The 16,154-nt window shown below is 30.0% G+C and overlaps 2 protein-coding genes across 3 annotated transcripts in view; one reads left to right on the plus strand and one right to left on the minus strand.

Moving 5' to 3' along the window:
• Positions 1 to 8,632, minus strand: part of LOC108740647 — an 11,604-nt gene extending 2,972 nt beyond the window's left edge. The window contains exons 1-2 of one of the 2 annotated variants that reach the window (XM_018475035.1): positions 6,776 to 8,632; positions 1,217 to 1,319 (exon numbers count right to left, since the gene is read on the minus strand). In XM_018475035.1, the coding sequence (XP_018330537.1) occupies positions 1,217 to 1,319; positions 6,776 to 7,129 (457 nt within the window). In that variant the 5' untranslated portion in view covers positions 7,130 to 8,632. Of the gene's footprint in view, positions 1 to 1,216; positions 1,320 to 3,824; positions 5,682 to 6,775 lie in introns of those variants that run through there. The other variant, XM_018475036.1, reaches the window with a different exon arrangement.
• Positions 8,633 to 9,228: 596 nt separating this feature from the next.
• Positions 9,229 to 15,814, plus strand: LOC108740646. The gene is made up of 9 exons (XM_018475034.2): positions 9,229 to 10,046; positions 11,757 to 11,932; positions 12,283 to 12,494; positions 13,373 to 13,626; positions 13,688 to 14,066; positions 14,450 to 14,731; positions 14,797 to 14,990; positions 15,046 to 15,217; positions 15,313 to 15,814. The coding sequence occupies exons 1-9, from the start codon at positions 9,911 to 9,913 to the stop codon at positions 15,629 to 15,631; spliced, it is 2,124 nt and encodes a 707-aa protein (XP_018330536.1). The 5' UTR covers positions 9,229 to 9,910; the 3' UTR covers positions 15,632 to 15,814.
• The last annotated feature ends 340 nt before the right edge of the window (positions 15,815 to 16,154 follow it).

A 16,154-nucleotide genomic window follows, 5' to 3' on the forward strand; every position in this document is an offset into this window, starting at 1 on the left:
AAGCACCGACCACAAAGGTATTTATTTGATTTATAATAATGGTGATTATTATAAACACTACGAAACTTTATTTTATTGATTTTGTTATACACATATTACAATATTATCTAAGTATTTGAGAACCACTTGTGTGAAGAAATAAAGAAAACATTGCCCCATGATTTCTATTAAACATAAGATATGCATTATTATTTCCAACTAAGTAATTTACCGATAAAAAATTTGAGCTATTTGAACTGATAAACACCTTTTACCCTAAAAGCGGTAGAAAAAGTTGTCCTAGTTATTTTACGGTAAACACACCGTTCCAGTTTTCAAAACTAATTGACTTTTTACTTCTTTATATATAGAGCATTTAATAAATATAACGGGTGTATACCTATAAGACAAAAGAAATCTAATATGACTAAAGATATCAATTTATTAGCTAATTTATGGTATCAGACTAAATTGATTAATTGTCACCTCTTTTTTAATTGTTATTATTAATTTATAACAACAGCAATTTTTGTAGACGAAAATTATTTTTGTAATTTGGAAAAAATAATTTGTCAAATCGCTTTATGAAATCATCATTTTGAAATGAGTCAGTGAAAAGAAAGTGATGTAGAATTTCATGAATAGAATGCGATAGTGATAAAACACGTATGTGTACAGCATAATAATACGGTTAAACAGAAGCTGTAAGGTAACTTTACTAAAGATGGTAAAGAATTAGTCAAGTACCTATATCGTGAAAAAAACAAACAAAATAAAGCAAATAGTCGGTAAAAAATATAATATTTATCTATTTTATTTCCAGTCTGATAAATCTAAAATAATTGACGCAAATAAGCGTTTTGTAAATATTACAGGAAAAATAAAACAATTCCAGACACTCGATAGTGTAAACATTGCATAATGTGAACAGCATACTAATTATGGTAGGTCACCGTATATCGTGAACAAACGAACGCTATCATCATCAAAAATCGATGTTTATACATTGCGGTAATTCCCCGATATTTTTGGAACTACCCTAGGCGTGCTATCAGCGTTCGGTTGTGTATAGTTTCAGAGATAAATTTATAATTATAATCAATAAACTCAATTAAAAGTAGTAATCCGGTGAACCCATAAGAATTGTATTACTACAATAAGCACTACAATTTTGTCTTATGTGATTAGTACCTGTATAATTTAGTAAAGGTCGTACATGATTTATTTTTCAACTTACTTGCAATACTTGGTGGTTCTTTTTCGTAGTTTTCGACCAAATTTTCAAGAACGTCTTCAATGTTAGAATACTCATTTAATTTTTGAATCATTTCCAGTGGGATCTGAAAACAAGTAAAAACTTGAGTAGTCGAAAAATTGCCGGAAATTCAAAAAATAATTAAATGAAAATAGTGTAAGTAATTAATTTATTTATCGTATAGGTGTCTACCTATAAAAACAAAGGGTGTCTAAAGCGTTTTTTAACAGACAAGGTATTCGTGATTTGCATTTTTTATACGTATTCGAACTTTTAGAAAACAATTTGAAAAAATAAAGAATGTACAATTTACATTCACTACATATTCTTTTACGCTTTGCTGTGGCATATTGGGTAATAATTAATCGAATAAAAATATTTAATGTCATCTGGGTCGAGTTTATATTTTGAAAGATTTAGGCATTTATTTTGACGATAAGCTCTTATTTTCAAGTAAAATTTAAAAAAATATTTTAATGTACATTAGGTTAATAATTAATTATTCGTTTTATAAGACTCCTGAACATACTTCTACCTAAAAATGTACGTGCCGGTTATACACACAGTAATGTTACCTTCAAGTAAAACTTTATATAATAAAATAATGCAGTCACATTATATCTAAATACCGTAATACAATGCATTCCATTGCACAATACATATACTTAAAGTGATTTTCTTTCTCTTAAAAGTATGTAGGTACATATTAAACCGATAGGTATTAGTAGGTAAAAAAGAAAAGATTTTTTAATTATGTACATTAAAAAAAAAAAAATTTAGCTGTACTTGATATGTAATATTCGTGTTTTATTCGTTAATTGATTTACTATTATTATTAATTATAAATTGCGATTAGAAATGAAAGTCTATTTTTAAAACATTATACCTACTTATAATAACCTGACAGGTGAAGGGATAAAATGTTACATATTCACGCCCAGTAAAAAAAACGTTTTCTTTATTGAATATATATTTTGGTAAATACCCTGGATTAGAATAGCCCCACTACTTGGTCTGAGTGTGCCGTTACAAGGCTACTGTAAGAATGTCTTAGGGTAACTATTAAAACAAGTTCATGGTCTCTTTTACTATTTTATTATTTATTACGAGATTTTTTATTTCTTTAAGCTTACGATGAGAGAAATTGTGAAAGAAATTTGGAACAAACAATTATTGACGACGGAATTAAAAAGGAAAGACCAAAGAACTTATAAAATATGTGTTAATAGTTTATTACTACGAAATGTGAAAGTTGACTTCAAAGAGAGGTACGCATGTTTTTATTAAAAGCTACATTACTTATTACGAATTAGAATTATTCTAGTATCAACTAATATTTTTTTAATTTACTTCTGAGATATGTATAATGTTTTTAAAGGTATTTATTTGATTTATAATAATGGTGATTATTATAAACACTACGAAACTTTATTTTATTGATTTTGTTATACACATATTACAATATTATCTAAGTATTTGAGAACCACTTGTGTGAAGAAATAAAGAAAACATTGCCCCATGATTTCTATTAAACATAAGATATGCATTATTATTTCCAACTAAGTAATTTACCGATAAAAAATTTGAGCTATTTGAACTGATAAACACCTTTTACCCTAAAAGCGGTAGAAAAAGTTGTCCTAGTTATTTTACGGTAAACACACCGTTCCAGTTTTCAAAACTAATTGACTTTTTACTTCTTTATATATAGAGCATTTAATAAATATAACGGGTGTATACCTATAAGACAAAAGAAATCTAATATGACTAAAGATATCAATTTATTAGCTAATTTATGGTATCAGACTAAATTGATTAATTGTCACCTCTTTTTTAATTGTTATTATTAATATATAACAACAGCAATTTTTGTAGACGAAAATTATTTTTGTAATTTGGAAAAAATAATTTGTCAAATCGCTTTATGAAATCATCATTTTGAAATGAGTCAGTGAAAAGAAAGTGATGTAGAATTTCATGAATAGAATGCGATAGTGATAAAACACGTATGTGTACAGCATAATAATACGGTTAAACAGAAGCTGTAAGGTAACTTTACTAAAGATGGTAAAGAATTAGTCAAGTACCTATATCGTGAAAAAAACAAACAAAATAAAGCAAATAGTCGGTAAAAAATAGTTAAAATTCTTGTTTTAGAAGAAAAGTTAAATATAGATTTTGTGTGGGTACTTGGGACTTTTTTCCGTAGTAGTATTTTTGAATTACTTATAAAGGGTTTAAAAATATCTAATGTAGCCAGTTTTAAAGTTTTTATAAAACGTTCTCATTCATTATTCAAAGTGAAAAAAGAATATGATGAAAATTTTATGGGAAACCCAGGCGTATGTAATAGGATACCTATATTAAACATACATAGGTACTTTTCGTGAATTTGTGAATTTCCACAGTATAAGTATCTAACAGTAAATTGTAAACATTATATAAAAAGTATTTTGTTTAGTTCGAAGTATTTTTTTCCCATTAATTTAATCATTTAATGCAATCTTTAGTAATAATTGCACTTGCACTGAAAAGATCAATAAATCAATAAAAATCTAGGTACCTATAAAATATACATATGTAAAAATACCTCAGTAGAATTTGGATACTGATCGTGAATATGATTAGATTCTTCTTTACTTTCTTCGTTTTGCTGTTTTCCATCATTCCCTTGTTCCTCGTCATTCTTTTTTGAAGACACCCTTCTACTCACATCACTTTGATGATCACTATCACTTAGAGGAATATAAAAGTCCGTGTTAATACCCCCATGGCTACTCGAATATGGGGTGAAAGTGGGGTAATTTGAATACTGATGTAACTTAACTTGTACTCCGTACGGTTGCGGTGTAACACTAGTTATATATTGCACACCAGCACAACAGGGATGGCACGTAATATAAAATAAAAACGGAAATAATATTTTTTTGATTTTATATGACATTGAGAAAGAACTGTTTCGACCTCCGTTATAGTATGTAAATTAAATACTGTATATTTCGCGCAGAAACAGGTTCTTTATTTTATCTACGCACGTTATACCTCAACAGGTCGGTACCAAATACTAATTAGTATTGATACCTGATCGTATAGCGTTTTAATACCCCAAGGTTATCTATGTACCTGTACAATAAGAAAACGTTTGTATATGTAGAAGACACATCAACATTAGTGGGAGAACGGTGGCAGCCACAAGGCAAAATAGTAAATAACATTAACTTTTTCGATCAAAACCAAAACTTATGGAAGAAACGAGTTCTATTGTGTTTATCCCACGTGTGCCTCGCATACGTACGAACAAAAAGAACATAATTGAATTCTATTTCATTAATTGAATTTAAAAGATTAACGAAATTTGAGTTTGCGATGATAGCTACTCAAAGAAGCATTTTGCGGCATGATGCAACAAAAATGGAACGATATTTTGACAACAAATAAATTAACAATGTTCAAGAATTAATCACGCACATATTTTGCAACGCTAATGGACAAAACAGTGATGAATTGTAATTGTCGTGAAGACGCAGGACTTTGGACGTGAATAAGCGCCAATCATTTAACAAAAATGAACAACAACTAAATTGTGGAAACATTATACATTGTAAGATAAAAAAATACAATAGCCATTACGAACTAGACGTTTATTTATCAGAATTAATATTGATTAAAGTGGGTGAGTGTGTCTGTTTGTCTGCCTGTCCCATTTCGGTGGAACCTCATGGGCATGATGGGGAAGTTTTCAGGAGTGATCTAATCTATTTTTTTAAAATGTTTAATTATTTACTATAAATAATTGGAAATAGTTTCACAAAAAGTTTAAAGCCTTATTGGTTTATGTTAGGGGCTGATGTATTTGTGCGAAATCGATTTTTGTCTGCTATTTTGCGCTAAGTATTGATGAGAGTAGCAAAATAAGTGAATTCTCTAGCGATATACTTTGGACACTACTTAACTGGGCAGTTCTGGCGTTAATTCGGGAACCCCTTCTTTCTACACCCTATTTGCTAGCATTTTATTTCTTTTAGACGTTGGAGTTGCTTGCATTATTTTGTTTTGTTTGTTTACATTCAGGTGACAAATTTGGTTTGTAAAATTAAATTAACTTTCAAAAAAATAGGTAATTAAACATTTTGCAGAACATCCGCATCGATTGATTATGAGTCGTCATTGGTTTATGTAGATATCTGTTGTAATAAGAAAAGTACAAATGAATTTTTAAAAGTTACGAATCCTGGTGCGCAATTCACTATTCCTTGCATCATTTAATTACAACCGCATATTTTCACGGGTAATTTTCGTTAGTAATGACTAGTGATACAGACAACCGAGTTACCATATTAGAAGTACGTAATAGCATGTTCGTTAATTACTTTGGAGCACTTTGGAGTTTAACTGGGACATAAACAATTCTATTTTTTTGATTGTTCGATTTTCACTACTTTAATAAGGTAATTTTAGCCTAAACTTTTTCAGCAACTATTATTCCGTCATGTTTATTGAAATTATGTGTATTCATTAAAAAAGAAGTAACGAGTTGTGATTGGTACATAAAATTTTACTTATTTTTACGATTATCCCACAAAGGTCGGATTTTAGAGATAAACAAAACAGAATACTTATTATTTGTGTATTTGAAATTATATTTGAAATGCTTTTCAATTTATTTGTGTTTATTACTTGTATTTAAACGTAAATTTTTCTCTATTTTACTTTATTTTACAAATACTTCTTCAAATTTGTGATAATTTATTTTATTCGTAAACAATTTATAAACAATTCAACTCAATAGAATATATGATTAAGTAAAAAGAAAGTGATGTAGAATTTCATGAATAGAATGCGATAGTGATAAAACACGTATGTGTACAGCATAATAATACGGTTAAACAGAAGCTGTAAGGTAANAAAAGAAAGTGATGTAGAATTTCATGAATAGAATGCGATAGTGATAAAACACGTATGTGTACAGCATAATAATACGGTTAAACAGAAGCTGTAAGGTAACTTTACTAAAGATGGTAAAGAATTAGTCAAGTACCTATATCGTGAAAAAAACAAACAAAATAAAGCAAATAGTCGGTAAAAAATAGTTAAAATTCTTGTTTTAGAAGAAAAGTTAAATATAGATTTTGTGTGGGTACTTGGGACTTTTTTCCGTAGTAGTATTTTTGAATTACTTATAAAGGGTTTAAAAATATCTAATGTAGCCAGTTTTAAAGTTTTTATAAAACGTTCTCATTCATTATTCAAAGTGAAAAAAGAATATGATGAAAATTTTATGGGAAACCCAGGCGTATGTAATAGGATACCTATATTAAACATACATAGGTACTTTTCGTGAATTTGTGAATTTCCACAGTATAAGTATCTAACAGTAAATTGTAAACATTATATAAAAAGTATTTTGTTTAGTTCGAAGTATTTTTTTCCCATTAATTTAATCATTTAATGCAATCTTTAGTAATAATTGCACTTGCACTGAAAAGATCAATAAATCAATAAAAATCTAGGTACCTATAAAATATACATATGTAAAAATACCTCAGTAGAATTTGGATACTGATCGTGAATATGATTAGATTCTTCTTTACTTTCTTCGTTTTGCTGTTTTCCATCATTCCCTTGTTCCTCGTCATTCTTTTTTGAAGACACCCTTCTACTCACATCACTTTGATGATCACTATCACTTAGAGGAATATAAAAGTCCGTGTTAATACCCCCATGGCTACTCGAATATGGGGTGAAAGTGGGGTAATTTGAATACTGATGTAACTTAACTTGTACTCCGTACGGTTGCGGTGTAACACTAGTTATATATTGCACACCAGCACAACAGGGATGGCACGTAATATAAAATAAAAACGGAAATAATATTTTTTTGATTTTATATGACATTGAGAAAGAACTGTTTCGACCTCCGTTATAGTATGTAAATTAAATACTGTATATTTCGCGCAGAAACAGGTTCTTTATTTTATCTACGCACGTTATACCTCAACAGGTCGGTACCAAATACTAATTAGTATTGATACCTGATCGTATAGCGTTTTAATACCCCAAGGTTATCTATGTACCTGTACAATAAGAAAACGTTTGTATATGTAGAAGACACATCAACATTAGTGGGAGAACGGTGGCAGCCACAAGGCAAAATAGTAAATAACATTAACTTTTTCGATCAAAACCAAAACTTATGGAAGAAACGAGTTCTATTGTGTTTATCCCACGTGTGCCTCGCATACGTACGAACAAAAAGAACATAATTGAATTCTATTTCATTAATTGAATTTAAAAGATTAACGAAATTTGAGTTTGCGATGATAGCTACTCAAAGAAGCATTTTGCGGCATGATGCAACAAAAATGGAACGATATTTTGACAACAAATAAATTAACAATGTTCAAGAATTAATCACGCACATATTTTGCAACGCTAATGGACAAAACAGTGATGAATTGTAATTGTCGTGAAGACGCAGGACTTTGGACGTGAATAAGCGCCAATCATTTAACAAAAATGAACAACAACTAAATTGTGGAAACATTATACATTGTAAGATAAAAAAATACAATAGCCATTACGAACTAGACGTTTATTTATCAGAATTAATATTGATTAAAGTGGGTGAGTGTGTCTGTTTGTCTGCCTGTCCCATTTCGGTGGAACCTCATGGGCATGATGGGGAAGTTTTCAGGAGTGATCTAATCTATTTTTTTAAAATGTTTAATTATTTACTATAAATAATTGGAAATAGTTTCACAAAAAGTTTAAAGCCTTATTGGTTTATGTTAGGGGCTGATGTATTTGTGCGAAATCGATTTTTGTCTGCTATTTTGCGCTAAGTATTGATGAGAGTAGCAAAATAAGTGAATTCTCTAGCGATATACTTTGGACACTACTTAACTGGGCAGTTCTGGCGTTAATTCGGGAACCCCTTCTTTCTACACCCTATTTGCTAGCATTTTATTTCTTTTAGACGTTGGAGTTGCTTGCATTATTTTGTTTTGTTTGTTTACATTCAGGTGACAAATTTGGTTTGTAAAATTAAATTAACTTTCAAAAAAATAGGTAATTAAACATTTTGCAGAACATCCGCATCGATTGATTATGAGTCGTCATTGGTTTATGTAGATATCTGTTGTAATAAGAAAAGTACAAATGAATTTTTAAAAGTTACGAATCCTGGTGCGCAATTCACTATTCCTTGCATCATTTAATTACAACCGCATATTTTCACGGGTAATTTTCGTTAGTAATGACTAGTGATACAGACAACCGAGTTACCATATTAGAAGTACGTAATAGCATGTTCGTTAATTACTTTGGAGCACTTTGGAGTTTAACTGGGACATAAACAATTCTATTTTTTTGATTGTTCGATTTTCACTACTTTAATAAGGTAATTTTAGCCTAAACTTTTTCAGCAACTATTATTCCGTCATGTTTATTGAAATTATGTGTATTCATTAAAAAAGAAGTAACGAGTTGTGATTGGTACATAAAATTTTACTTATTTTTACGATTATCCCACAAAGGTCGGATTTTAGAGATAAACAAAACAGAATACTTATTATTTGTGTATTTGAAATTATATTTGAAATGCTTTTCAATTTATTTGTGTTTATTACTTGTATTTAAACGTAAATTTTTCTCTATTTTACTTTATTTTACAAATACTTCTTCAAATTTGTGATAATTTATTTTATTCGTAAACAATTTATAAACAATTCAACTCAATAGAATATATGATTAAGTATAAATTGTTGTTACAATAATTATAATAATGCNGCTTTAGGATATTTTTTAAAATTATTGAATTGATATTTACATAAACTTATTTGTTTTTAAATATATTATTTATGTGCCAATAATTTAAAAAACAATATATTTGCGTTTTTATACTTAAATATAACACATTTCAAGTATTTCAAATACTTTATGAATATTTTTAGTCTGTAGATATTTGTATTTAAATACCTGTACAAAACGAATTATTTACACTTGTATTCAAGTGGTCCATGAAGAAAAGTATTTAAATACTTAAGGTATTCTTTACAAATATGCATAACAGACATTTCGTCTAGGCATATAGAATCTTACCGTACAATTAGATTAGGTAACTTAAAAAAAAATATTATTTCACAACCTTTGAATGTGAATACTCTAAATCTAAAAAATAGGTAATCCAGGATAAAATTGACGAAAGATTGAGGACAATAATAATTAAAAGTCATTGAACTGTGATGCCATTGTTGTGTGAATATTGTCAATCCTTCAACATTTCGAAAACAGTAGTGTTAGGATAATATGCAGGTCCTTTTTCTCTCCTTGACAACCGAGGGGACGCTTCACTATATACAAACTATCGTAGACTGCCTATCTCTGAACAAAAATACACGTGCTATGACTCTTTTGGAAGTGAATTGTTTGATCAATTCGTTAAATAAATCGAGAACACGCTATTGTTTAAAAAAAGTGTAGCATGCGATCTCAACCGTATCGGTTTGTATCTATTATACGCTTGGCATCGCAGTTTTGTTACGAAGTCAGAAATAGAAGGGTCATTTAGTATATTTATTAATAAAAAGTAACAGAAAAAAAAGCGAAACAAATAATGCCATCATTTTTATTAAGTTAATAATCACGCAGACTTAAGCTCTCTTCCTTATATGAGGGATGCAAGTCCTGTTATTATTAAAAGATGTGCCCTTCATTGTTTTTAGTGTTGTGATTGTCCTGTTTTTCAGTCGTGTTACTAGCAGTGATAAAGTTGCAGATGTTAATAATTTTTCTCAATTAAAGCAAGGAATGGGTGCGTAAAATTTAGTTTAATTAAATAATGAATAGGCTTTTAAACATCTTTAAGTTTTTTTTGGGGACAGAGGAAAACATTGTAGGGTACAATTATTATTTTTTATTATTCTAAAACAATTTACTTTATCCCTTGATTTCCTAATAATTTAAATTATATATGCAGAAATCCAATTTATTAACAATTTTCCGACGTTTTGCTCATTTGTTTTAAACTTTGTCGAATTATTTGTTAAATTAAATTAAATTTAAACACTCTGTTTTTTCTATTTCATTTATAAGCACATATTTTTGTAAAAACACAATAATTTAATTTAAATTCCCTTTTAGTGTTTACATAAAAACGTATATAAATATGTAAATAAAGAATTTCAATTGCGTTTACTATAAATTTAAAACAATTACTTATTGAAGTTATGATAGATACAAATTAAAATTCGTAGCTAGAATTTTCGTGCAATTACATACGTAACTGTAGTAATAATTATGTATTCTTTTAATCAGTACACAACAGGTAATTCCTAGTTTTATAAACCTACAACATCCTATTTGTTTATAAATTATAAATGAAACTTTTTTATTGAACTACCTAGATAACTATAATCAATTTCAAAAAGATTAAAAATTAAGAGTTTTTTGAAATAAAATAAAGAAGCCTTCATAAGTATTATTTTAATTTTTTAAAATGACTAATATGGATGATACTTTTGCTATTGTTAGATTGTAAATTATCGCGTGTGTGCAGGTAACATGCATAATATGTTGCGACCTTATTTTACGTCTCAATGATTTTAATTGCTAGATTAATAAAAGCTGTAGGCTTTGTCACTTGCGGCTTTGAATTAATTTAAGTATTCAACAATTCCATTACCGCACTTAGGTTTAATTGCATTGACAAATTATTACGCTCAACTCATCTACGTATGTCTATTACCGGATAAACCATGAATAGTACAAAATGTAATTTTCTTTTTGAAATACCTGTTAATTAATTAAACATACAAGAAGACTTTTTGAGGTGACAGCCTTCTATTTAGTAACGGTTGTAATATGTAAATCTACTTCAAAAATTATGAGATACGTATTTTTTTTCAAGGGGTGAAAGTAACTAACCGAAATTGATAGTGGTTTTTAGGTTTCACATTTTTCTAATTGATATTTTCACAAACGACCAAATGGATCAAATTCTACATGAAAAACAATTAAGTGTTTATAATCGTATATTTATGAAACTAAAAAATACATAAATTTGAAAGGTTAAAAATGGAAAAAATCAATAGCAAAAAATCTATTGATTATTATTTAAATCAAAACAGAGTAGAAAATACTAAATACAATTATATATAACTGTATTTTTTTAGAAAATGCAAAGACATGCATTTAAAATGTATTTCCGCAAAAAAAAACACGTTTCTCATCTCATAAATCGGTGGCAGTTACCAGAGGCTTCCTTGTTACTAAGTAAATGAAAAATAGACAAAGGAGCCATTATAATTTGTAATTACTGATGCCGCTAAGTTCGTCAAGTATTCTCAAGAACTAAAAGTGTTTAAAACTGGTCCCCATTATAAATAATAACATTCTTTAAATATTCTTCGTTATTTAGTCATTATAGTTAAGCATTGTTTAAAGTACATGATAATTAGAAAAATCAAATATCACTTATACTGTAATTAAATTAATTAAGGTAATAATTTGATATCGTTTGTAGAACTGGTGATTTTATCGGTTGATCGTCACGATAGGTTGCCGAAAAACTACCATTTGGAAGATTTTTTTTGGACAGGGTCCGGTGATGATAGCACAGAAACTGAACAACGGAATGATAATTTAAAACCCCACAATAATAATTTACCAACAAAATCGACCACGATAGATTTTAATCAGGTCAGAAAATTCGTGTTTTAGTAACCCATTTTCAAAGGTTATAAGAAGTTCATTAAGCAATTAAGCACGTCTACCTGTAAGCACTTTGCATGTAGGTAATTTGTAAATGCAGCAAGTTAATTATTGTTAAGAGTTTCCTGTTCAGTAAGAAGGAAATTGTTTTAGCCATTGAATTACATGCGTTACGTTAAAAGAATCGACTAAGAAAATATATTTAACAAAAAAATTGTATTGTATTAAAAATTAAATGAACTTAATACTATAAAATATTAAATATTGTACCAATACTTTTATTAATAATAGCCAATAAGCATGGCATATACAAATTGTAATATTTGCTTCAAATTTAGAATCAACCAGATTCAAGTACGAAATGTATACCAATTTGTGATAATTCTGCAACAGATGATCAAACTGATATTGAATATAATATAACATTGAATGAAAACGATGTCGACCATCAATTTTGGTTAATAACAGTTTTGGAAAGTGACGGTAAAAACCTTATTTTAACAGATCTGAAGGACAGTTTGGAAAAACTGTACAAAACGGCATTTAATCGGTAAGAAATCGTATGTACAAATTACGAATAATTCGCTACTTTCGGTTCCGCTCACACACCGTGTCCTAGGTAAACGCGGGATATGCGATGCGGGCGCGATACGTTATGTTTGATGCGATCACCATAATGTATAATACCGTGTCCTAGGTAAAAGTGGGATTTACGGTGCGTGCAGTAGTTGCTTAAATAAGCATTTCCATCATGTGAATTCGAGGACAACTGCGGATACAAAGAAACAATTTGATTTTTAAAACATTGCGTGCGATGCGACTACGCCAAATCGCAACACTTTACGCGAATTTCGCCTACAGTTCAGACAACGTAATTAGCTTTTTCAAGATTTCTTCCGTCTTTTATTTTGAAACTGTAAATTTGTACCCAAAAAGCAAAAATTCTTGCTTCTTAACAATAAATCTAGCTCTTGCTAAGAGAAATTCCTGTCTTGTCTTGTTCTTACTACCAAACTTGTCTTGTTCTTGCAGCCAACACAAGAAATTCGTAGAATACGACTACAATTTAAAGTTATAACACATAATTTGCAATGTGACTATACACTGCATTACAACCTGCCTAAACGTTAGTCTACCGCTTTTTAAAATTGTTCGAAAACATTGCTTGCTTTCGGTAACGCCTAGGCGGAATTGAAAGTAGCGATTTATTTAAATTGATTACAAAACATATGCAGTGCAATAGTAAATGCTCATACTTAATTTGTTATCTTAAACGAATAATACAATGAATTTTTATTTTTAATTCATCATAAATACTAATAAAATATTTATTTAAAGGAAGAATATAATAAAATTTTAAAGACTTAAAGACAATACTTTAGTTGCTAATTTAAAACATGTAACTCAAAAAAACTATATAATTAATAGCCACCAGAAACTGCATTTGGGCATAAAGGATGACCGTCATAAAAGGGCAACACAAAGCGAAGAAGTTGTTAATGTACATATACACAACATTTCAAAAATGATAAATGATGGAACTGAAAGAATCGAAGTAATTTATCACGTATCGGTTTCTGGTAAACCAGTAATAGCTGCAACTGCAGCAGAAGACATGAAGCTTGTATCAGATAACGAAATCGTCAATGAACTCGGGCTTTCCCCGGTCATAAAAGCTGAGCGTATGATTTGAATTTTTTATCTGTTTATTTTACGTCAGAATGACCTAAAACTTAATTCTAGCTTACCTCAAACCAAGTCAGCCAGAATATTTGGAAACTGCAAAGAACACTTGGCTCTTCATTGGCGCTGCTTTATCAATTTTATTCCTTCTTCTTTTACTAGCTACCTTACTCACCCTTAGCTTTAGTAAAAAGAAAAAGACGGGTCTAGGGAGTGCCAATAGAAGACAAGTGTTCGAACATGGAACTGTAGGAAGAGAAAGTGATAATAAGAGTTTCGTAGTTTCTGAAGCTGATAAACGAGGAATTGCAAACGAAGGAAGAAAGCTATCCTCTTCTTATGTCAACTACAAAGACGAAGCAACATTAACAAAAACTTTTAAGAGTACAGGAAGTATGACCAGCAGACCAAACAGTTGTTCCACTTCTACAGTTAGTAGGTAAAAATTATAGAGTTGGATTTAACAACTTCTGCTATTTTTAATACATAATTAGTATCCTTTGGTATGATAGGGGATGTAGGAGGAGGAGAGAGTGTGCAGGGAAAACTCCTGCTATTTTTAATACATAATTAGTATCCTCTGGCATGATAGGGGATACGAAAGGCAAGAGGGAGTAGGAAAAGCCACTCCAAAAAAACTGTCGTTTTGTTTATTATGTAGGTATTGTTAATGTGCTTCCACAACCATTTCGGGAAGGAGTTGTGCCTACTCATTCTTCTTCCCCCTTCTTATCAAAGGAGAAGCTACCCAAAAATTATATACTGACATTAATTATTTATTATGCATATGCTATAAGACTAAAGATATTAATTCACTTTTAGTAGTGACAGTAGTTTGGATATATCACCTCTGGTGGTAGCTCAAAAAAAGTTAAAAATGCAAATGAACAAAATAAATGTATCTAGACCAAAAGGGGCCTATAATAGAACAGCCCCGTTTGATGAACATGTTGTCAGGTCCAATTCCACCGATAGTAGTGATACAACTGATTTTAGTACCAGGGATTCAGTTGACACTGTTTTAGCAGGAACAGGTGGACAAGAGTCTGCTATTCTAAGTGCTAAATCATACTTATCTATGCCTTCAGTAAAATCATTTCCTAGGTACACTTTATATTAAAAATTACCGTTATTTTTGAGTTAATAATCTGTCTTTTTTTTTATAATAGAAGTAATGTTCCTGATTCTTTGAATAAAATTTTGCAACCAGTTAGTGTGCTTCATTTAGATTTGATGGATGATAATTATGAAGAGAGGGTAGAAAAACCGCAGGGCTTTTTTAAAAGTAATAGCATGAGTGCTATGGAGGATCCAGGAGTTGTTGGACCTCTGGTTTGGGAGCTTCATCGTAAAGGTTTGCAGGGTAATCAATGAATAGATATGGCAATTATTTGTTTTATAATACAGTGTCGTTACAGAAAGTAAAGAAGAAGATTCTAACGTGGGAAGAAATGCTGCTGTTATGAGGAAGAGGTTTCATGATTTATTGGACGATACGTTTTCCCTGTTTGGAAATCGAAGAGGAAGTTTAGCAAATCTAAAGATTATGAACACTTTATCAGAAAGTAAAAGTAGATCTGCTGCAACCAGGTAAAAACGCTCCTTTTCAGGATAACTCAAACAAATCCCAAAAGATTTTTCAGATTATATTTAAATTTCAATGGGTTTATACTTTTGTATTTTAGCTCTAAAACTCAAAATGCATTAAACCAACCAGAAGACTTCATTAAACCAAGACCAAAAACCTCTTATGGCAGAGCATCTCGCTCTTCAGAAATTACCAAACCGAAAGGGGCTTGGAATAGTCACACTCCGTCACCCCTAACAAGGCCAGTTAGTGCAGGGATCCTCAAAAAGCACCGACCACCCCAAGTGGACGTTGATCAAATTTTAGCAGAAGGTGCATTAAAGCCGGACGATCCTGCTCTAACTCTCATCAATTCCATTAAAACAGAAATAAAAAAATGCTCGTTACCAGGAAGCACAGCAAATTTAGTAGAGTAGATTCACCTCTCTTCTTTTGAAAACAAAGTTTCAGAAATTTTTCTGGAAAAGCGAGTATAACATGATGTCTTCTCATATCAATGCATGTTAATGCAAACTGTTGTGTTATACCAATTTCAGTTTCTTACAAAATATATCTATAAGTTTGATGAAATAATAAATGATTTCTGTCTTTTATTCAAATTCTTTTAACCCTTTTCTTTAAGTATTTAGCCCGGGCCAGGTGACAAGATCCCATTAAGATTGGTTTTAGCATAAAGTTAGATATTTGGAACAAGTCTGGAACAACATTCTAAACAATATCTAGGGGTTGCACATTATAAGTTATGACAACTTTTACTAACAAATTAAGATCTGCATAAAAAACTTAACGCTTCAGCATAAATCAAAATATCGACATGCCTTGTCTATATCATTAAAGAGAGAACACAATTGGATCCAGATGAGCTCCGAGGAATACCCGAAGTTGATATATAAGATTTGGAAACGAACCCTAGGTCTAAGTAGTTATGTACATAATTTT

This window comes from Agrilus planipennis, unplaced genomic scaffold (genome assembly GCF_000699045.2).
Source record: "Agrilus planipennis isolate EAB-ADULT unplaced genomic scaffold, Apla_2.0 scaffold243, whole genome shotgun sequence".
Lineage (NCBI taxonomy): Eukaryota > Metazoa > Arthropoda > Insecta > Coleoptera > Buprestidae > Agrilus > Agrilus planipennis.

Coding starts and splice junctions, on each gene's coding strand:
- LOC108740646 (XM_018475034.2), top strand. CDS start 9,911: ATGCAAGTCCTGTTATTATTAAAAGATGTGCCCTTCATTGTTTTTAGT. Junction 10,047..11,756: donor TCAATTAAAGCAAGGAATGG/GTGCGTAAAATT, acceptor TATCGTTTGTAG/AACTGGTGATTTTATCGGTT. Junction 14,067..14,449: donor TCCACTTCTACAGTTAGTAG/GTAAAAATTATA, acceptor ATTCACTTTTAG/TAGTGACAGTAGTTTGGATA.